The 23531-nt window shown below is 39.0% G+C and overlaps 1 protein-coding gene across 4 annotated transcripts in view; it reads right to left on the bottom strand.

Annotated features, from left to right (window-relative positions):
- The window catches only part of cadm1b (cell adhesion molecule 1b), a 291883-nt gene that overhangs the window by 35008 nt on the left and 233344 nt on the right, over positions 1-23531 (bottom strand). For all 4 annotated transcript variants that reach the window (XM_047392595.1, XM_047392596.1, XM_047392594.1 and 1 more), the window contains 3 exons: positions 8777-8935; positions 762-858; positions 344-516 (listed from right to left, as the gene is read on the bottom strand). In XM_047392595.1, coding sequence (XP_047248551.1) covers positions 344-516; positions 762-858; positions 8777-8935 — 429 coding nt within the window. The remainder of the gene's footprint in view (positions 1-343; positions 517-761; positions 859-8776; positions 8936-23531) is intronic.

The following is a 23531-nucleotide window of genomic DNA, read 5'->3' as shown; positions in this document are numbered from 1 at the left end:
AACAATACATACTAGTGGTTGTCACTTGACATAAGGGGAAAAAGCTCAACGGGTGTGAATGCTACTGCAAAGCACTGTATGTATGCTATACAGAGACGACAGCAAAACGTTTTTAAACATTTGAGCTCTGTGGTTTTATTTTAATCTGTCCATAATTAATGACTTACATCATTTTAATTTTAAAAGTGACAGTTTGATCCATGAAATTTGCCATAAATTACTATTGTTTTAATATAATTTCCAGAATACTAATGCAATGTTGTATTCTTATTGCTGTAAACAGCGTTAAAGACATCTAGGGAAGAGGAAGCTAAAATCCGGTGTGATCATGAGTAATACATACCATACACATAGAGGATGTAGTCATCATAGGCCTCTCCGACAGCATTAGACGCCACACAGCGATAGGTACCATTATATGACTTATTCAGGTTCTCAATGTAAAGATCAGAACCAGTGACGACGGCATGAGGCGGCACATCTTCATCCACTCTGAGCCAGTTGATCTGATAGGGGCTTTAAAGCACAAATGCCACACACATCAGTCAGACGCTGTCTATCCATGCTAGAAATCTGAAATAAAGGTCAAATCTGAGATCGACAGAGGAGGGTGGGGTGGCCTAATGCTGTACAGCATGCTAACAACTGGTTAAATGGTAAAATGAAACTGAAAGGTTAAGAGGATGTTTGGAAAGGGAAGGATACACCAAGTAAACAGAAATCTCCAGTGCTTAAGTTCATCCATGTGTGTGAAAACTCACTGTGGTTTTCCCTCAGCGATACATGTCAGATCAAGATTGTCGCCCTCTCTTGTTAACCCATCAGGATATGTTACCACAATCTTTACCTCCGGTTTGTCTGAAGAGAAAAACAGCAAATGAGAGCTAAAATTTCTGCAAAAGTGTAACAGTTTTCTTTCCTCACAGCCAGCCAAAGTATGAGTTATCGATAATTTGACTCTGGAGTGAGCTTTGGAGTAAAACTAGCAGTAAAATGAAACCAAAAAAAAAAAAAAAACAGCTATGAATGAAACACAGTGGATGATAAAATGATTCTTCTATGTTCTCATTACACATCTAGTCCGTTTGCACTGCCTTACAGCAAAATGTGTTTTCTCCCTGACTCTCTTATCTGTGGATGCAAAAGATTACCAAAATGTCAAGCGGTTACAGTCAACCTTTCTCTTTTTCCTTAAAAGGTCAGACAAAACAGTTATCTACCTTTTAAAAAAATTAATATTCGACAGATACTACAAAAGATGACCTTAAACTTAAACTATGATGCTTAACAGTGGTAGGCAGCTAGTTTTATCTCTTCAATCAATGCATCAGAAAAAAACATAAAAATCATCTAAAAATTTAAAAAAGCGGTTAGTTTACCTGAAAATATTATAGAATTATTATAACTATTAGACAAGCCACCTCCTTACATCAAAACTAAATTTTTAAATTTAATTAAAGCTATGATTTAATGGTAAGAGCATATGCTAAGCTTTTAAAGGCATATTGAAATAACTGCACTTTCATACACACAAATGTGACAGCATTTAAGTATTTAGAAATTCCATCAGATCTCAGCTTTGTACACTAGAGAGGCAAAATTGACTAAACATTTTATCAAAATATTTTGGGGTATTACCTGCGTTTACAGTAAGCGATGACAAAAAAATATTCATTAATAATAAATCATAAAGCTACCTTAGTACATCAATTACATTGAGTAGTGAAACTGGACTACTGAACAGCACACAGTTATCATACTTCCAAATATTTATTTAATGCCTCTCAAAAGTAACAGTAGAAGTAATAATCCACATAAAAATTTTAGGTTTGGGGGTTTGAAAATATCATCAAAGATTAAAGTTATGATGATAAACCACAATTCGTATTATAATGTTTATACTGTTTTTGGTTTTTAGTTTCATTATATATTTGTTATTTGTTATTAACTACAAATTACAGCCTTATCATTATAGTATAACCCTGACAAATTGACAAATTTAACTCATCAGGGAACAATGTCCACAGGGTTTCGGAATGTGTCTATGAGATTTGTGTTACCAATCTTCCAACACATTTGTGAGGTCAGACACTAATGTTGGACAAGAAGGCCTTTGCTCTACTTAATCCCAAATGTGTTATTATATGAGGTTAATGGCAGGACAATCAGCTTTTTCCACTACAAACTTGCTCATCTATGTTTTGAATGCTCCTGGATGCTTCATGGAAAAGCCTTCAATGAAGCTCTCTACACACTGTTCTTCGCTTCTCTGAATGGTAGACGAAGTTTGGAGATCTGTAGCCACTGACTGCAAAATCAGAATCAACTTTATTGGCCAGGTTTGTGAGCACAAATTTGACTTTGGTTTCCATCGCTCACATCCTATTTTAATATCAGTCCAAACAACAACCACAGTGACAAAACGTGTAAATATAGATAAAAAAGGACAAGGAACAGTGTGTAAAAGTGTGTGTTTTTGTATACAAAGATGAACGGCAGGTCATGCTTATTTTTTTCCAGCAGAGTAGCTGACTTCTCTGACTGTGAGGTGTTCATTGAGTTCAACAGAGAGTCTCTCTGCTGAACAGAAGTGGTTTCTGTGGTAGCTGATTTTTGCACTTGCTCTGTAGCGCCGACCCGAAGGTAAAAGTATAAACAATTTGTGTCCAGGATGTGTGAGGTCTATGGAGATGTTAGCTGCCCTTTTTTTTTTTTTTAAAGATATTTTTTTGGCACTAGTGGCCTTTATTCTTTTGATAGTAGGCAGACAGGAAAGAGGGGTAGAGAGAGGGGGAGACATTTGGCAAATGTCGCCAGGTCCGGGACTCGAACCCCGGACAGTCGCTTCGAGGACTGTACCCTCTGTATATGGTTGCGCACTCAACCCCTACACCATCAGCACCCTGCCCTCTTAGCTCCCGTTTTCATGACCCTAGACCTCTACAAGTCCTGGATGGAGGGAATGTCAGCCCTGATGATTATCTCCGTAGATCTAATTGTTTGTACCAGTTTAGACTTGTCCTACTTTGTAGATGAGCAAAACCACACAGTGACGGATGAGCCCAAAACAGACTAAATAATGGCAGTTTACAAGATGACCAGCAGCTCCTGTGGAAGACTATACTTCTTGAGTTGCAGTAAGAAGTACAGTCTCTGCTGGGCCTTCTTCCATACATTGTCCATGTTGAACCACTTGTTTGCTGAATATTGGACCATTTGCACATTGCTGGACGCCACTATGCCTTTCCAACGTCACCGGCCATTTTGTACCGCAGGATAGTCTGTCCTACAAAACCCAGCGGCCACTGCGGCTGATATGACGGGACCGTCACAGGAGGGAATATAGGAAAGCAAACGTTTGAAAGAAGCGCTTTCACGTTGGATACCGGACCAACATCTGAAGCATCTCTCTCTGGAGAAGAAGAGGTCCCACGTGGATTCTTCATTTATTCTCCTTCGTTGGCCAATGAAAAATTCATGAAAGAGGTTTCTGGAATAAGAAGGCCAGAAATTCCACTTTGCCGATCGAAGATGTGAGTTTAACACGTAACAGAAGAAAAAACCATCACAGTGGTTTCAAGCAGACGGATCACCACCTTGTTTTGTTCTAGTCAACTGCTGATGGTCAGATCATATTTTTTCTTTTCACCAAGGAGGCCAAAAGACGGAGATCGACCACTTTCTTGGAGTTTAACTGTGGACACACAGAAACTCTTCACCCCCATTTTCTCTCTCACTCGCTGCCCCAGAAGGAAGACTTCAACAAGTAAAATCCACCTTTTATTTTTATTTCTTTATTAGGAATAGCTTGTGCAGGGTAGAGAAGATTTATAGCGATGTAGAATCGACACTTATAGTCTAATGTGTTCTGAATTGTATGTGCATGCCATTGTTCTTTTGAAACGTGATTACTGTTGTTTTCTGAGGCCGCCCAGTCTCGCAAGACTGTGGTTTCACCGTGTGAACACCTGAGAGCAGGTGCGCTGTGAAACTGGACTGCTATAATAACCTTATGGTGAAAATCAACCATTTTCTTTGTCTTCAACTTTACTGCTTACTGGCTTGCCGCCAAAGGTTTTATTATCCTTTGTCCTCGGGGTTTACAACCTTGCTGGGGGGGAGGTTTATGACTGCCTGCATCTCACTGAGCTACACTTTCTGGCGGGCTGCGCTCCCAAAGCTTCGTTCAACACCATATTCCCTTATCATATCACTTTTGCCATAACTGCTGGTTGATTCCATACACACCCACTGCTGTTTTGCTTTATTTTGTTTAGTTAGATATTTTACCCTTTTGTGTAGAACTTTGCATGTTTGAGTAGGTGAGGATTATTGGATCGAAGAGTTGATTGTATCAGGCTGATTGGTTTAATAAATTTTCACGTAGATAAAGAGAAGGTGTTTTGTGTTTATTTTGTGCAAGAGTGATTTGTCAGTCAAAATAAGGTTAAAGTTGCCCACGTTTTGGCAGAAACGGTTGATTAAACAGTGACATTTAATAATTGTAATTATCAAAGGCCTTGAGCCATAATTACAACACCAGAGGACAACTCTGGTTTCGATTCATAAATGAGGATTTTGTTTAAGAAATTAATTTTGTCAAATTATGATTTTTAATTATAATTCTTGATAAATATTAATTAATCAATAATCATAATTCCAACAGTCCATGTGTGCGGACCTTGAGAAATGGTGGTTCCCTAGGAACTGGAAGTGATCCACAGTAAACACAGTGTTATTGAGGATGGTGAGGGAAGGCAATGTTGGCAGTGTTGTCCAGAGGTCCACGGTCATCTCCACTGTCTTTAACCCTAACCCTGTTAAGCTGCAGGTGATTCTGAGCACACCATTGGACCAGCCAATCCACCTCCTGTCTGTAAGCAGACCTTCTTGGATCAGACCAATAAGAGTGGTGTCATCTGCAAACTTCAGGAGTTTCACAGATGGGTCCACTGAGGTGCAGTCATTTGTGTAGAGAGAGAAGAGGAGTGGGGAGAGAACACACCCCTGGGGAGAAGATGATTCCCAATCTCACCTGCTGCCACGTGGTCAGTCAGGAATCTGGTAAAGTTAATGACCTTTGAGCACTATCTACCTGTGCATCCACGGATCCAACTGTGTAATTTTGGTTAACCACTTTGTTGCTGTCATTCTCAATTGCTTCCACTTTGGTAAAGTAGCAGTAACACCTGAGGAACTATGGAATACTTGGTAGCGAGAGGATTCCTGAATTTATTGCCCAGGAGGTGTCTCACAATGGTACCATGCTGGAATTCACTGAGTGACTCATTATTTCCAAAATGATTGTAGAGGGAGTCTGCATGCCTGGTAGCTGAATTTTCCATAAATGTGGCCACGGAAGGTTTTGGAACACCTGAATTCAAATATTTAGAGGGGTGACCCAGTACTATTTGAGTACAGTCATCCTATTTCAAGTGCTCAATGCTATCTCAAATTTGGTCATGACAGCTCAATAATTTATATGAATTGAGCTTAATTAGTTCCAATCTATTCTTTTGAGTGTAATGTGATGGAACTCTAACGCAAAATTCATTGTGTTTTCTCTCTATGGGCAACTTATGGATGAGTAGGAAGTGTAGTTGTCTTTAATCTGAAAGTTGTTAGTTCAATTCCAGCCTCCTCTTTTCTCATCTTGATGTGCCCACAAACAAAGCACTTAACCCCAAGTTGATTACTGACCTGCGTATCAGTGTATGAATGTGTGTGTTTGTGAGTGCAATTGGGCGAATGTGGCCCCAGCAGACGTTTCTTTGACTGGTCAGTAGGACTAAAATACAGTCTATTAACAATTACTGTAAATTAAATATGTTCAGTGTTATGTTTAGGTCACAGTATGTTTTTTTCTTTAGCTATAAGAGTGTAAGACTACATGAACACCTGACTGAACCATCTCACCCTCAACCTGAGCGTTAGGACTTCAGATTATTTCCTGTTTACTATTATTTACTAGAACCATAATTCAGATGGTGACTGCTTAGCCTGAACGGATTTCAATGTTAATACTTCTGTACACAGGCTGACAAAGGTTGGACAAATTCTGCTATATTACAAGATTTTATGCAATGCATTTGAGTGGTTTGCAGTAAAAAGATTAGTCCATAATTAACATGTCCAAGATTTGCATACATTAACAGAGTTACAGCTGCAGGACATTGCGTCAGTTTCCAATTTGGACTAAAATTAGAAAGGAAATGTAGTTGTTTTGTCGAAAACAGAAGTGATTGCAAATCATAATTATTATATGCAGTTTTGGTTAAACATATACACACATCAGTTATGCATACATGCTCAAATATTAACATACACTAACATTTATATTGATGTTCCTTAGAAATTTACACTTGAAACCACTCTGACTACCTTGTAACATTGACCATCAACATGTTTCTGGCATAATTCTGAATAAATGTTTGCCCACTCTTCTTAGCAGAATTGGTGGAGTTAACTTAAAATATTTGGTTTTCTAGTAAGGATGCTTTTAAACATAGTCCACAAATTTTCAACAAGGTTGATGTCAGGGATTTTGGAGCGCTATTCTAGAAGCTCAATGGTAGCCTTCTTTGTCCAATCCTAACCAGTTTTTTGTGTTTGGAATTATTGTCCTGTTGGAATGACATCTTGTTTTCAGTTTCATCAGTCTAGCATCTTGTTTGCGATGAAGTTGATAAAAGGAAGTCCTCTTTATTCATAGTGTCATGCACTTTGCACAATGCACCACCACCAATGGCAGCAAACCAGCCCTACAGGATAATCCTAACACCACCATGCTTGACAAAGAGTGTAGTGTTCTTAGAATTAAAAGCCACAGCTTGACTCCCCCAAAACTTCATCTTGAGGCAAAATAGATGAATCTTTATCTAATCTTTCTCCAGAAAGCATTGGGTTCATCCAAGTGGGTATCTGCACTTCACTTCATTTGGGCTTGAAGGTGTCAATTTTGGAACGGGGGCTTATTTCTTGGTTTGCCCCCAGTCCACACTCAGTCCATGTAAAACTTGCTTCAGTGTAAACGGTCTCAAGTGCCTAATCCTGTAGTTCCCTAAACAATTTCTTTCATCTGAGGGTAACAGCTTGACACAGACAGTTGAAACTTGGATAGATTTGGATGTTCCACAGTGAAAATGATCCAAACACATCACACATGATTTTGGACAAAACATATTATGATTGTGGAATGTCTTTCCCAAAGCCCTATCCTCAAAATTGTGGACTATGCATAAAACCTTAAAGAAAACAAACCAGTAACAAAACAGTAAATTACCTAGCCAGAATTATAACATAATAATTCATTATCCAAGCACCGAGGCTGACTGACTTCCTGAAAAGTCACAAAACACACATACATGCAAATATAAAAAGCACAATACACAGATAAGAAAGTATAAAAGCAATATCTGATGTCACACATCAGGTTTAGGGCAGAAAAGTAAAGCTAGATTATCAAATGAGATTTTAAAACTGCTAATGAAGGAGCCTATCTGACCTGAAGCGGCATTATTAAACAGCAACTATAGGAAAACAGCACCCAGTGAAAGCACAACAGTGCCAAGTATGGAGCCCTGTGGTACAGCCCAGAGCGAGTAGAGTAGCAGAAGTGGAGACTGAGGGTGTATCACACCAGCCACTTTTGGTCCGCTTTAAACGGACCAGAATGTTTCCCCGTTACTCCGGACCTTTGGTGGAGGTGTGAGTACACTGAAGAGAACTCAATTGTGGACCAAACAACCGGTCCACTTCCAAACAAACTCTGGTGTGTTTCGCTTCTGGTGTGAATACAAAACGGCCTCGATCCGACCCAGCTATGCAAACCACACGTCTCTTTGGATTTAACAATTCACTGCAGAAGTGAACGTTATTTTAAAATCTTACCTGAACTGTGCTCTATTGCTTAGCAAAGCAGTTGCCTCCTTGTTTTAGCTCGGTGCTGAGCACACCATCTCCCCTTGGCAGCACGCATTCTTCGCCCGGGTTCCAAAATTATAAATAAAACATTGCAAACTCTGTGTCCACTTTTGGTAAGGCCAAACAACCGGACCAAAGCACTTTCCTGGTGTTAATGCACCCTGAGACATTGATGGTGCCACAATAGTTTTTTTTTTTGCGAGCGAGGTAGAACTCAACCCATTTGTGAGGTAAGAATAGTGGAAGAAGGTGGTGAGGGCTAAAGATTGTGTGTGGTTCAAGTGTAACTATCTGAAGATCTAATCAAATAAGAGTGATGTTTTATATATATATATATTTGAATATGTGTTAATTTAAAAAAACCTGCAGTAAATGATAACTTGTGCACCCAAGTTTTGTTGTTTTAAAAATTTATTGAAGTTGCCTGTTCTCTTTTCATTACAACCTGGGAAAATAACTTTTGAAATTCATCAATAAAAACCCAAGAGTAATGACCTTTATGCTGATGGTGTGTGTAAATTAATTTCTCATCAGAACAGCCTTAAATTTTATTAAATGACGGAATGTCTCCACAATGACAAATGAATAATCTGAACACACAAGAAATGTCTCAAATATTTTTGCACAAATGTCTTGGGTCTATTTGTGGTGGTTTTGTTGCTGTAGTTGTTAAACCTTTTATATTCTAAAGTTTCTGTTTTCCAAAACTTTTTAATTATACCTTTGAAGCACAGAAAAACCAAGGGCTTTCTCCACTTCCAAAAGTCAGCCCTCTAGAGCCCCGCATAAGGCTGTTTCTTATTCTCAGTGTGTTTCTGGCCCTTAAAGAAACATGCATTTCTGGGTCACTTACAGAGCACTTCCAAGTGCCTTTGAGTCAGGAGGTCCTTTACAGCTGGATGGTCAACAATGCAGTCCACTGGCACTCCATCATCCTCCTTGGTGACAGAAAACCTCACCCGGCTGGTGACGGTAAACATCCTGTCATACATCTCTTCAACTGTTGTTTCACCTGGAAAAGCCACCACATGCAGGAGAGGAAATAAAAGTTACTGGTTGAAAAGTTCAAAATCAAATCTCCAATCCCTCAGCAGCAGCTGCTGCTGCAGCAGTGACTGCAATGGGCAAATAGTCATAGCTATTAAGAGCATATTACCTGTCAAAGTGAGGTACTTTAAGATGGCATTTACATTTAATTTATGATTCGCTGATGTGGTGCCCGAACGAGACTTCAGAGGATTCAGACGAGCCCGAGGCCTTCGATTCTGACGAGAGCAGTGAGGAGCGGCTAGGTCATATCAAGCCTAATAATGAATGCTTGTGCAGCTCGAGGCTGGAGCATTGTTGGGGCTAACCCTGCAGTAATCTGTTGCCCACTAGGCCCGAGGCTGTCAGAGGGGCATTCATTTAGAGAGCATTACAATGCCAGAGGGGCATCGCATTAGCCGCAGTGCTGAGTGTGATGGTTTACTCGCACTTAATGAAGTGAGGAAATAATTACAGTCCAACGTTGACCTGCAGCACACTTCCATTTCAGCCTTGTCACAGGGGAGCCTGGCCTGGACCTACGGAGGGCAAAAATGCGTTGTTCCACAGCTGATGATTGCCAACACACACATATGTGGCCCCTTGATGGATATTAACCCTGCGTAACATACACCCACTCATGTAAGACCTGCCTACATAAAATTTAAAGCACTAGGATCAGTGAGTGGCCATTGCGCTCGTGGGCATTAAATTTGACGACTCTGCCAACTGCAGCGAGAGAACATGCTGTTTAAAAAGCACACTTGGTGAAGTAATAACAGTAAACAAATCTCTTTTATTTCCAAAAAACTGGGAGTATCTCACTTCTTTCTTGTCCAAAATGAACAAAGAAATTACAGACCATAGAGCACATACTGTATTGCAACCATAAAATATTCATGTTACTTTATGTCTTATTGTTCCGGTTGTTAACTGTCAAGCCAAAATCTGAACATTACTTAAGAAACTACTTTGTCAGCCAGCATTGAGAACAGCTAATAACAGTGAGTTAGAACACATTTGCAATCCGGATATTTTAAAACATGCAGTTTCTTGTGAACACATTCCCACCCATTAAACGTTTTCACATTTTGTCATGTTACAATCAGTTTTATTTTATTTTATTTTATTATGATTGCATATGATAGACCAACAGAAAGTAGTTAGTAATTATGAGGTTGTTTGAATCCTTGTTTTTCAAATAAAAAACTAAAAAGTTGACCATGCATTCAGCCCTTTTCCAGTTCGATTTATTTTGGTCATAAAATTCAAAAACACATACCTAACATACAGTTCAGAACAACAAGTTTAAATAAATCCTGTGCAACCAGTTGCTTTCAGATGTCATTGTTTATCTAGTAAATACAGTGAAAATGGTGCACTCCACAAATCTGCATTTCACAGAAAAGTAGCAGAAAGAAAGCTATTCTTTAAAGAAATCCTTAAGAAGTTCAGTTTACAGCTTGGCACAAAACAGATAGAGGTCACAGCAAACATGTGGAAAAGGTTCTTCTGATCAGATGCAACCAAAATAGAAATTTGTAGCCTACATGCAAAATGCTTCAACACTCAATCCCAATGGTGAAACACGGTGGTGGCAGCATTACATTGTGGGGATGTTTGTCTTAACCAGGTACAGGAAAGCCAGTCAAAGTTAATGGAAAGGCAGATCCAGCTAAATACAGATCTATCCTGGAAGAAAACTCAGAGGCTGCAAAATATTTGAGAATGGAGTGGAAGTCTATCTTCCAGCAGGACAAGGACCTCAACAGTGACCCCAGAAAAACTTGCTGCTGTTACTGCAGCAAAAACTAGTTCTACAAACTATTGAGTATTGTGTAAAAAGGAGGTGAAGTCATGTTTTCAAAGGATTGTAATATACTTGAAATGTTAACTTCATCAAATAATGTTTTGGCCATAATAATTATAAATTTACTTTAAAATGAAGAGAATGAGGAAAACTTTAGAGGGTTCTGAAGCACAATGGTATATTAATGGTATAACCGGAACCATGATCAGGTCAGAGAAGGACTCAAATCTGAATGCAGAGGAGATTATAGAGTTGCAGAAGAGATGTCAAATCAAATGCTCTTGTGAGCATCGAGCAGTGATCAATCCCAGAGCAATCAAGCCTGGCCTCTTCTCAGGGTGACATTTTCTTTCACTCAGACTCTAATCCGAGTCCGCTGGCTGCTGGGTTGTCTGTGATCAAGCTGTTACAAAATGCGCAGACAAGTGCAGCTCTAACATCAGTTAGGCTGCCGAAAATAAATACAATACCAAAATTAAACTTGCCTCACTCACAGAAATTAAATGAAAGAATATGAGCCCTATAAGTAGATGAGACGTTTTAAAGCGAGGTTGTAAAGTTAGTTGCTACTGTGGGGCCTTCCAAGTAAACGGAAAGGTAATGGCTCTCACAGTGACAAATGGCCCACAGAGGTGGAAAAGCACATTTTAAAATCCTTTAGGCGCAATTGCATAATTTTAGAAAAACCTGCACTTTTAATATATTGGGACGCACACTTTCTAAATGTTAGAAGTGATTTTACATTTTGACACAATGATTTGGCATATGGATGGCGTTTTAACCAAGAAAGGTAACTACTTTCTAGCAGCACACAGCAAACTAACAGTGCAAAAACATAATTAAAATAGACAGCATGAAAAGTGTGTGCAGTATGAAAATGAATGATTTCAACAAGAATTCTAAATGTGAAAGTGTCTGTGTTAGAAACCTTTAGAAGAGCTTAAGGTTAGGACAGAAAAACAAGCTGTACAAAATCAGAATAGTACCGGTGCATCTTAATAATTTAAATATTTTTGAAAAGTTAATTAACTTTAGTAATTTATTTCAAAACATGTCATCTATACAGTTGAACCCTGTTGTTTTGCACTCGATATAAAAAGACACATAACATTTTTGCTCTTTAAATCAGATCAAACATTTGTGTTTTAGGTCAAGATTATTTTTTTAACACATTCTTCATATTTAGGTTATTTAACTTCCTTAGTATTTGGTAAAATTGCCTTTTGAATTATATGACCTGATTCAAACATTTTTTTGTGTCCTACCACAAGCTTCTCACAAAATGTTACTGGAATTTGGCCCATTCCTCCTGACTGAACTGGTGTAAAGAAGTCCAGTTTGTGATGGGCACTGCCAGATATTGATTTAGTTATTCTGAAGCCACTTTGTAACTAATTTGGTGGTATAGTTATGAGCACCCATCATTTGAAAGACCTATTTGTACCTAAGCCTCAACTTCATGCCTGATGCCTAAAGATGTTGCTTCAAACCACCATTCCTATGCTGTTTACAGTTGCATATAATTGCTTAAAGAGATGAATGTGGGTTTAATATATAAATTTATATATATACCAAAATTACGGAAATATTGGACTAAAACTACTTCTTACCAGCGACTCCCAAGGATTATTTTTATAAATTTTTTTTTTCCTTAGGGATTTTGATGTTTTTATAATTAAACTCGAAAGTACAAAATGCCTTCCTTCACCACAGAGGACTTCGACAAATCTTTACAGAAATTGGCTGCTTTGGAGATTAAAATTCATAAGCTAGAAGTGAATGTGGAGGTGAATATGGGGTACAGCGATGAATCAACTCTGCCTGTGATCCCAAACAGTGACAGCCAGCTCAACGACTCAGCCGGGAATCAGAACACTGAGAATAAACCTACCGGCAGACCCCCCTGGCATGTTTTAGGCGCATGCCCAAAAAATCAAGGTGGACGACTCACTGGAAGATCTCAGCAATTAAATAAATTAGAATGGCCAGAATTACAGAGAAATGCCCCCGTTTCCCCCAGGAAAAGGAGACTTCGACAGCGAGCTGCTGTAAAAACAACTGATAGGACTGAGACAGCTGGAAATAATGGAATTTCCCTCCAAAACAGATTTGCCCCACTACAGAATGAAAACCAGGAAAATGATCCATCTTCTGAGAACAATAAAAGGTTTGAGAACAACCTTCATTCTAAACGGTCTTCTCCTAAATTGCCATAGAAAAAGCAACTGTGGATGGGATTAAAAACTTCTGCAACAAGAAAAACCCAGAAGTTATTATTGGTACCAGTAACGTGGTGTCTGATATCTCAGAGAATATTCTTGCAATCACAGAAAAGCACCCGTCTCTAGAAAACCTTATTATACACTGTGGAGCCATGGATGACGTGGCTAAGAAAAAAATCAGAAGGATTGAAGGAGGATTTCACTCATCTTCTGAATATTGTTGGAAGTCTCAATATCAAGGTGTTTCTCAGCGGACCCTTTGCACCGATTTTCTGTGGAGATGAGACTTTTTCAAGACTTCTGATGACTAATAAGTGGTTGAAAAAAACATGTGCTATCACACCTGTGAACTTCATCGACAACTTTAATATTTTTAAGGAAAAAAGACAACTCTTCAAGCAAAATGGTTTCTGTTTGAACAAGTTGGGAGCCAGACGTCTCACATCTAATCTCTTCTATTCAGTAAATAATCTGCCAGCAGCTTCGACCTTCAGCAGAGACCATGGAGTATCAACAACAATGATAACGCTGCCTCCAACAGCTCCAGCAGAAACAACTGGCCAGTTGGCTGAGAAAGAGAGGTCATCACAAAAGGTCTTCCCGTCGAAATCCACAGGGGAAGTGGACCCCCCCGTTATACCCCCTCACCCCAGACCCCAACCCAGACTGCACAGAACTCCCCCAACTCCCCACTGAGCCCGCTTTTTGCTTTACTGGATTCTGATAACATGAAAGGAGCTCTTAAGATCGGGACCCAAACCCAAAACTTGGGCCCCTAATAGGAGATAGTTGTAAAATCTCTGTGCTTATACGTGACAGAAAGAACAAAGCCAAAAGGATAAGAGACAGTAATAAACAATCAAAAAAAGCCATAAACTGTCAGGTACAACCAGGCACAGAGTTAATATCAGCAACAAAGTCATATAAACTGGCTTTATTGAACATTAGATTTCTGTCAGGAAAATCATTTTTAATCAATGACTTCATTACTGACCACGATCTTGATGTTATGTTTTTAACAGAAACATGGTTACATGAATATAATGAAGCTCCCATTCTGATAGAGGCGATGCCTCCGAACTACAATTTTCTTTGTGAGAGCAGACAGCAAAGAAAAGGTGGAGGGGTTGCCACTTTGTTTAAAGATTTACTAAAGTGTAAAAAAGTATTTCTGGGCAAATTTGACTCTTTTGAATATTTGGCTCTCCTGGTAAAGAGCCCGGGCCGAACCATGTTCTTGAATATTTACAGACCTCCTAAGTCCAAAACAAACTTTTTCAATGATTTTAATGAGCTTTTATCTGTCATATGTGTTGATTATGACTGTTTAATTATTGTGGGACACTTCAACATTCACATGGACAATCATAAAGACAGAGGTGCAATAGATCTATGTGACACTCTTAGAAATTTTGGTTTGACTCAACATGTTAAACAGCAAACGCACAAACATGGACATATTTTGGACTTGATCATCACAAAGGGTCTAAACATTTCCAAGGTGTCTGTAACTGATGTTGCCCTATCTGATCACTGTTCTGTTATTTTTGAAAGCATCATCTGCAATGACTCAGTTTGCCAAAGAGACATGATAAGAAAACGCATCTTTAAGGACGGTGCTGCTGAAACCTTTAACCAGATTTACTCTTCAACCTCCACTTTGTCCTGTAACACTGTAGATGAGCTGGTAGATAACTTTCATTCTAAAATCTCAGACATCATTGATTCAATTGCTCCAATTAAAGTGAAAGACGTTTCTGGGAAGAAAATGTCTCCATGGAGAAGTGCTCCACCAGTCAGAAGTGAAAAAAACGGAGTGTCGAAAAGCTGAACGCAGGTGGTCAAAGACTGGACTCCAGGTTCACTATATTATCTATAAAGAGAGACTATACAGATATAACCTACAACTGAAAAATGCAAGGGAATCTTTCTTTTCTGAGATCATCAGCAAAAACATTAACAATGCTCGTGCATTATTTGCCACGGTCGACAGGCTAACAAACCCTCCTGTAAGTGTAGCATCTGAACACCACTCTACCAGGGCCTGCAATGAATTTGCTAACGTCTTCACTGAAAAAACCTAAAAGAACACAGGGGCAGTCAGCACATCCACATCAACTCCAGTACCAAAGTTGTCTACAACTAGATATGATTTTGACAAAATTTCCCAATTTCACCAAATAAACTACAAAAACTTAGAAGAAATCGTACAGCAACTAAGCTCTTCTTCCTTCTGTCTCAATATTTTACCCACAACTTCCCTTAAGAAAGCTTTGCCCGTAATAACATCTGATTTAACACAAATAATAAACACGTCCCTTTTGTCAGGTGTTTTCCCCCAGGCCCTGAAAACAGCAATAATCAAACCTCTATTGAAAAAGAGCAACTTGGACAAGCTGCTACTACAGAACTACATGCCTATATCAAACCTCCCCTTCATCAGCAAGATTTTTGAAAACGCAGTGTTTCAGCAGTTACAAAACTTCCTAACAATGACCAACCGCTTCGATGTCTTCCACTCAGGCTTCCGTGCTCACCACAGTACAGAGACTGCTCTTGTCAAGGTGTTCAATGACATCCGTATAAATGCAGACTGTGGAAGAACCATAGTGCTGGTATTATTGGACCTTAAGTGCAGCATTTGACACTCTTGATCGATTCATTTTATTAGAGCACCTGGAAAATGGGTTGGCATTTCTGGTACAGCACTCAATTGGTTTAAATCCTACTTGAAGGACAGGGACATTTTTGTGTCAGTAGGTAACTTTACATCAGATACCACAAAAATCACATGTGGCGTTCCCCAAGGATCCATCTTAGGGCTCCTCCTATTCAATATCTACATGCTCCCCCTAACTCAGATTTTAATAAACAACAACGTAAGTTATCATAACTATGCAGACGACACACAGCTATAAGGCACCTGGTGACTATGAACCATTCAAGTGCTGGGTAAAGGCTTAGAAGAAATCAATGCATGGATGTGCCAACATTTTCTTCAGCTGAATCAAAACAAAACTGAAGTAATAATCTTTGGACCAAAGGAAGAGCATTTAAAAGTTAGCACACAGCTTCAGTTAATACAGCTAGAAACCACCAGTCAGGCTTGAAACATGGGTGTAGTGATGGACTCAGACCTGAACTTTCAGAGGCACATAAAGGTAGTAACTAGGTCGGCTTTCTATCACCTAAAGAACATTTCCAGGATTCAAGGACTAATGTCTCAGCAGGACCTTGAAAAACTAATTAATGCGTTCATCTTTGGTAGAATTGATTACTGCAACAGTGTCTTCACAGGTCTGGGTAAAAAGTCAATCAGACAGCTGCTGTTGATCCAGAATGCTGCTGCCCGCGTCCTCATAAAACTAAGAAAGTGGAGCACATCACCCCGGTTCTAAAGTCCCTACACTGGCTCCCTGTAGCTCAGAGAATAGACTTTAAAATACTTCTGTTAGTCTATAAATCACTGAATGGCTTAGCACCAAAATACATTACAGACTTGTCAGTGTATCAACCACCCAGACCTCTCAGGGCTTCTGGCTCAAATCTACTCTGCATACCCAGAACAAGAACCAAACATGGAGAAGCAGCTTTTAGTTCTTATGCTCCACTAATCTGGAATAAACTCCCAGAAAACAGTAAAATCGGCAAAACCCTGAGTTGCTTTAAATCAAGATTAAAAACTTATTTGTTTAGAGTGGCCTTTGAATGTGTAATCTAAACATTATTAGTTAAGTTTTCTGTCCAATTTTCCTTTCATTTTCTTATCCATCATTCTATTCTCTTTATTTTTTTAATTACCTTTAATTGATTTTCTGTATCATTGCAACAGGGTTTTTCCTTATGTACAGCACCTTGAGTGCCTTGTTGCTGAAGAGCGCTATATAAATAAATTTGACTACATTGTATATATATATATATATATATATATATATATACATTGCTCAAAAAAATAAAGGGAACACTTAAACAACATAATATAACTCCAAGTAAATCAAACTTCTGTGAAATCAAACTGTCCACTTAGGAAGTAACAGTAGTAACAGTAACAGTAGTGCAGCTCATCCAGGATGGCATGTCAATGCGAGCTGTGGCAAGAAGGTTTGCTGTGTCTGTCAGCGTAGTGTCCAGAGCCTGGAGGCGCTACCAGGAGACAGGCCAGTACACCAGGAGACGTGGAGGAGGCCGTAGGAGGGCAACAACCCAGCAGCGGGACCACTACCTCCGCCTTTGTGCAAGGAGGAACAGGAGGAGCACTGCCAGAGCCCTGAAAAATTACCTCCAGCAGGCAACAAATGTGCATGTGTCTGCATAAACGGTTAGAAACCGACTCCATGAGGATGGTATGAGGACCCGACGTCCACAAATGGGGGTTGTGCTTACAGCCCAACACCGTGCAGGATGCTTGGCATTTGCCAGAGAACACCAGGATTGGCAAATTCGACACTGGTGCCCTGTGCTCTACACAGATGAAAGCAGGTTCACACTGAGCACATGTGACAGACATGACAGAGTCTGGAGACACCGTGGAGAGCGATCTGCTGCCTGCAACATCCTTCAGCATGACCGGTTTGGCAGTGGGTCAGTAATGGTGTGGGGTGGCATTTCTTTGGAGGGCTGCACAGCCCTCCATGTGCTCGCCAGAGGTAGCCTGACTGTCATTAGGTACCGAGATGAGATCCTTAGACCCCTTGTGAGACCATATGCTGGTGCGGTTGGCCCTGGGTTCCTCCTAATGCAGGACAATGCTAGACCACATGTGGCTGAAGTGTGTCAGCAGTTTCTGCAATATGAAGACATTGAAGCTATGGACTGGCCCGCCCGTTCTCCAGACCTGAATCCGGTTGAGTACATATGGGACATCATGTCTCGCTCCATCCACCAACGTCACGTTGCACCACAGACTGTCAAGGAGTTGGCGGATGCTTTAGTCCGGGTCTGGGTGGAGATGCCTCAGGAGACCATCCGCCGTCTCATCAGGAGCATGCCCAGGCGTTGTCATACAGGCATGTGGAGGCCACACACAATACTGAGCCTCATTTTTACTTGTTTTAAGGACATTACATCAAAGTTGGATCAGCCTGTAGTATGTTTTTCCACTTTAATTTTGTGTGTGACTCTAAATCCAGGCCTCCATTGGTTAATACATTTTATTTTTGTGTGATTTTGTTGTCAGCACATTCAACTTTGTACAGAACAAAGTAGTCAATGAGAATATTTCATTCATTCAGATCTAGGATGTTATTTGAGTGTTCCCTTTATTTTTTTGAGCAGTGTTTGCCATTTAGCAAATGGCAAAGATATTTAGTAATCCTACAAATAGAAGAATTTTGGTCTGTTTATGTAGTGTATGTAAATATCTGATTTCAACTTTGTACAACTGCTACTGACTTTCTCTACATAGCACCTAAATATTACAACGACTCAATAACAACAACTAGACACCTGAACAAATGAATGGATGAGACATCATCCCAATAAACTCAGTATACACTGCTCACAAACAATAATGGATATTTGGCTTTCAGGTGAAATTTACGGTGGCCGACTGATGCAAATAAGCAGCAAACTGCGAAAGGAGCTGCAAACAGATAAGCACACAGCAAACGCATGAAACTCCAAAACACAAAAAACAAACCACTAATAGTACTGATGTAAATATGCTGCTGATCTATAATATTGTAAAATATTATAACCACTTGTTTAAAAAAGACATGAACATACCTTTGCTTTCTTCCCTTGAAGTTTTTCCTAGGCATCCTGTTAATGTCTTCCCTAGGAATCTGGTCTGAAATGACTTGGTGGCTGACTTCCCCAAATTGTCTGTCACTTCTGTTTTGTGGAGGACGTTTGCAGCTTTTCTTAACTTGCTGTTGTTTTTTCTATTTGCAGCATTTTTCCATTGCATTTGTTTTTGGTTGCTAACCCTATTTTCTCTATTTTCTGTGACTGCAGCATTTTTCTTTTGCAACGTTTTTCTGTTGCATTTGTTTTTTGTGTTTGTGTTTCGGAGTTTGCATCATTTATATGTTTGCTGCACGTTTAGCCATTTGCTGCACCTTTGCACCAGTTAGGCACCACAGAACTGTATGGAAAATGTAAAAAGTTCACGCTACAATATATATCATGAAAGTAGAACATTTAGGTAGAAGCATGCAATGGTGATTTCCTCATCTCAAACAATTTGTTAAAAAACAAAAGCCAACATCAGTGGTGGGTATACAACAAAACTTGTTAAAGTCTCAATGATGTGTCATGTGCCCTCGGGCACCAATTACAGCTTGACAACGACATCTCATGTTGTTCACATGTCAACTTATTGTCTCCTGAGGCATGGCATCCCTTGAGGGTGGTCCTCAGGTCATTAAGCTACTGGGGTAGAGATATGAGCCTCTAGATGGCAACTAAGCTGATCCCATAGGTTTTCTATAGGATTCAGGTCTGGAGAATGTGCAGACCTCTCCATTTGAAGTACCCCAGTCTCCAGCAGCTGTTTCCTAATGATACAACCTTGATGAGCTGGAATAGTGTCAACCATAAAGATGAAATTAGGACTGTGTTGTTCATGCAGAGGCAAAATGACTGGATTAATGATGTTATTCAGGTACTTTGAGCTTGTCACTGTACCATTCACAAAGTGTAGGGCAGTTTGCTATTGACTAGACACACCTGCCCACACTAACACCACCACCAAAGGCATGTCTAGTGACAACAGTGGCTGATGCATAGCCCTCTCCTTGATGTCCCCAAAATCATAGGCAGCCATTATTTCTGTTCACTGTTAATTGACTTTTGTCAAAGAACAGCACTGAGCTCCATTGGTCCCTCATCCAGAGTAAATGCTCCCTGGTCTATGCAAAACAATGATGCCTGTGTTGGGTGGTGTGGTCAGGTACCCTTCAGCTACCAGGTCAGCTATCATGCAGACCACGCTGATGTAAACGGTGTTGAATGGTCTGACACGACACTTGGGTGCCTCTCACCTCCCTTAAATGTGCCTGGAGTTCAGTGGCATTAATCATTTGGAATCGCAGGGCACTGTTCCCAATGAAGTGGTCATCAGTGTGACAAGCCTTTCTAATACTCTTCCAGTTTGTCTGTATCTCTCTGTATCTGCTGATGACACTCTGTGACACTCTAAGCTCACCTCTGTCTGAGAAATTCCTGTTTGAAGCCTCGCAGTAGTGAGGTCCTGTTGATCTATTGTTAGGTGTCATCTTGGTTTTATGATGTCAAAATGTGAACAACATTATGAGGAAGACTGTTTAAATACCAATTATGGTTTAACTTTATTGGTCAATTCATGGATCAGTTCATGAATTTTGCTGTCAAGCTTCTTGTTAGAGAACAGAAAGTTGTGCAAGAAGTACTGACAAATTGAACAGTTGAAAATGTGCATTCAAACGTTTAGAGGAGGCCACTTTAAGTTAATCTGTAAGGGTTATAGAGCATTTTAAGTTCATCCTGAAATTTCACGCGAAAGCTGAATCACCCTAACTTTTTGTGAGTACTGTATGTAACTAAGTTACATCATAAACAATACAAATGCTTCATAAGAATGAAATTACTCTACATTCCACAAAATGCACTTAATTTTGTCATGTTAAAATGTAAAAGTCATGTTGATTAAATGCCGTGTAAGGCAAGATACAAAAAACCCTGCGTCAGTAACTCAAGAAGGCTGCAGGATATTGTCAGATTAGCATTAAACTGTATGTGCTCGAATTAGCTTTTGACTGGATCTCATAGAGGTCTTGCTCAGTAAGTCTAAATGTCAGCAAGCTCATTTAAGACCTGTGGACACTCAAAACAGGGGAAAAAAGGGTTAACCTTGGGTTTGGAATATTTGTTCTAAATTTTGACTCCACAAGGTAAAATACAAAACCATACTCAAACTCTTTTAATTAGAAAATAGTTAGAAAGTTTTTGATCAAGGTTTTTTTTTTTTTTCATAAATTGAGGATTTTTACTGAATACTAATTACTGGGATGGTCAAAACTCTTTTACAGTTGTATCTGAAATAGCATATTTTGTACTTTATGTAATTTCTTTTTACAAAATCTCCTGAATACCAATACCATCCATTACAAGGACACAAAAAATAAACACTGCTGTCTAATGAACACATTTTTTCCTATGTTTAACAATAGTGGCAACTGATAAAGGGTTTATCCTTATTCTGCAGAGCCACTGGTTTTGCTGAGTCTTTTTCACTTCATGCTTTTGGCTCCTGCAGACACAACAGGGGCATCTCAATAAATCAGAATATCATAGAAAAGTTAATATATTTTAGTAATTCTATTCAAAAAGTGAAACTTCTATAGATTCCTTAATCCCAAAGTGATATATTTGAAGTGTTTTTAATTGATTATGGCTAGCTAATCAAAACTCAAATCTGATTTTCGTATCTTGTTTAATTTTTGTGTTTATTTTATTATGTCTTTAATATCGTTACAACTGCTTTGTGATTTGTATCGCAAAAGTTTAATGAATCCTGTTTAAAAATATATTTAGAGTATGGAAAGTTAAGTAGAAACGGTTTGAAAACATAGAAAACGTTGCACAAGTAGCGGGGTTAACCACAGCATTGAGTATGGTGCTGGTCGCTTTCATGCCATGCCTTATTGAAGCACTCGAGGCTGGCTAACTGCAGCATTATCCCTTGGCTCTTAGGTTTTGCATGAATTTTTTTCACACAGTATATGAAGCACATATCAATGAGCTGTATTCATTTGATGGATTTCTGGGTAAATAACCAATATACAAGAATGATGTCACCCAACCTAAATCCCAAACAAAGCAGTTGTTACAACAGCAAGCCTTATGCTGTGTCTTCTTTGTACTCTCAGTTTGGATTTTTCGAGTTCTCAGTTGGAAATACATCAAAACGCTCCCTGAAATCTCAATTCCAGCTGGAAAAGCTTAATATTAAATATGGCTGCATATGCATATAAATCAAAATGAAAGTTGCAGGTTTGAACTATTTATTAACACTTCTGACAGTTTGTATCTCATTAAACGAGACACACACACATACGGTATACAACTTCTTTTTGTGAACACATTTCTTTAGTGTTTTAAAATGGAGGGAAATGTGTTGTTGTACTGCAAATAGTAGTTGCATGTGTCGTGCTGTTTTTGGTGTATTCAATGACTATGTTACATTGACACATCAGCATGGCATATTTATTACAATTTTCTAATTTAGCAAGATTGTTGAATTGATAATGAACTTAGAAAAGGACAAAAACAAACATTGTTTCAGAAAACATGTGACCTATCCACAATGTAGCCTCCCTCTCACCCAATGGCTGATACCAATCAATCTAATGTAACTTGCATATCTTAAAGACACTTGTGTGGGTAGGGCACCAAAACTGGCTTTAGGCCAGGGGTTCATGTACTCCTATATCCGGCCATAGATGTAAGAAGATGCAATCTTTGCAAAAGGAGCCCCGACAATGTACTAAGTATACTGTAAAGGGCCTACTTTTCATTATGCCAATTTTTCTGTATTGCTTTGCCTCAGTATGGTTGCATACTGATGGTTGAATTGCCCTCCATTTTTCTTTCCACTTATTTTGTTGAAAGTTAAAGACATTCCTAATAATTATAGTGTGGAGCAGAGCAGCTTCTGCTGCGCTGCAAGTGGTTTAATTTAAAGTCTGGCTTGATTATTGAGAAATTAGCAATGACATTCAATTAGTGCCAGACATTATTGTTTATTATTCATTTCAAAATGTTTCAAAAAATCAAAAACAAAAGTTACATAATAAAATAAAATATGACCCCAGCTGAGTTATTTTTCATATTTTATAATTCTATCATAAAAGGTGATATTATAGACATACAGTAGTGCTGATATTCTGGTGCATCCTAAACTTATATATTAGAAATTTTCACACAAACAGTGACACAAGTATTTGATATATTTTGATGATTACAGCTAATGAAAATCGGAAATTAACTTTCAGCGACCTTGAAATCATCTTCATTGTGGGGTCTGGTGTCTCTCATCTTGATCTTGACAATGCTCCATAGATTCTTTCTGGGATTTAAGTGAAGCAAAATTACTCCCACTTTTTCCTTCCACGTAACTTTCCACATTTATCCCAAGATACATCACTCTGAACAGCTAGCTGCTTTAGAAGCTTACACAGCTTGTGTGGGGAGTCTGCTGGACAAGTGTCAGGTTTCAGTGTTCCTAATGGTTGTGTAGGCCATAATATGGCTATAACTTAAGGTTTCTGTACTTTAAATTGGCGTTTAGGTTTTTTTTTTTTTCAGTTGTAGGCCATAGCCATCAAACTTAACAGAAATATATGCTTCACATATGTGTGTAATTACTGTATATTATGAGCTTTAATTTTTGAACTGAATTACTGAAATCAAATTCAATTTTGATTATATTCCGATTAATTAGGATACACCTGTACAGACAAAAAAAAACGTATTTGAGTTAAATCTGGATAATATATACTTTGTAGCATTATAACTGCCTTGTTTGCACACAGCTACAGACAGCCAGGCCTTATAAAGTCAGTATGATG

Source organism: Girardinichthys multiradiatus, chromosome 18 (genome assembly GCF_021462225.1).
Source record: "Girardinichthys multiradiatus isolate DD_20200921_A chromosome 18, DD_fGirMul_XY1, whole genome shotgun sequence".
Taxonomy (NCBI): domain Eukaryota; kingdom Metazoa; phylum Chordata; class Actinopteri; order Cyprinodontiformes; family Goodeidae; genus Girardinichthys; species Girardinichthys multiradiatus.
The sequence above is the reverse complement of the archived record's forward strand: the minus strand, read 5'-3'. Positions and strand labels throughout refer to the sequence as shown.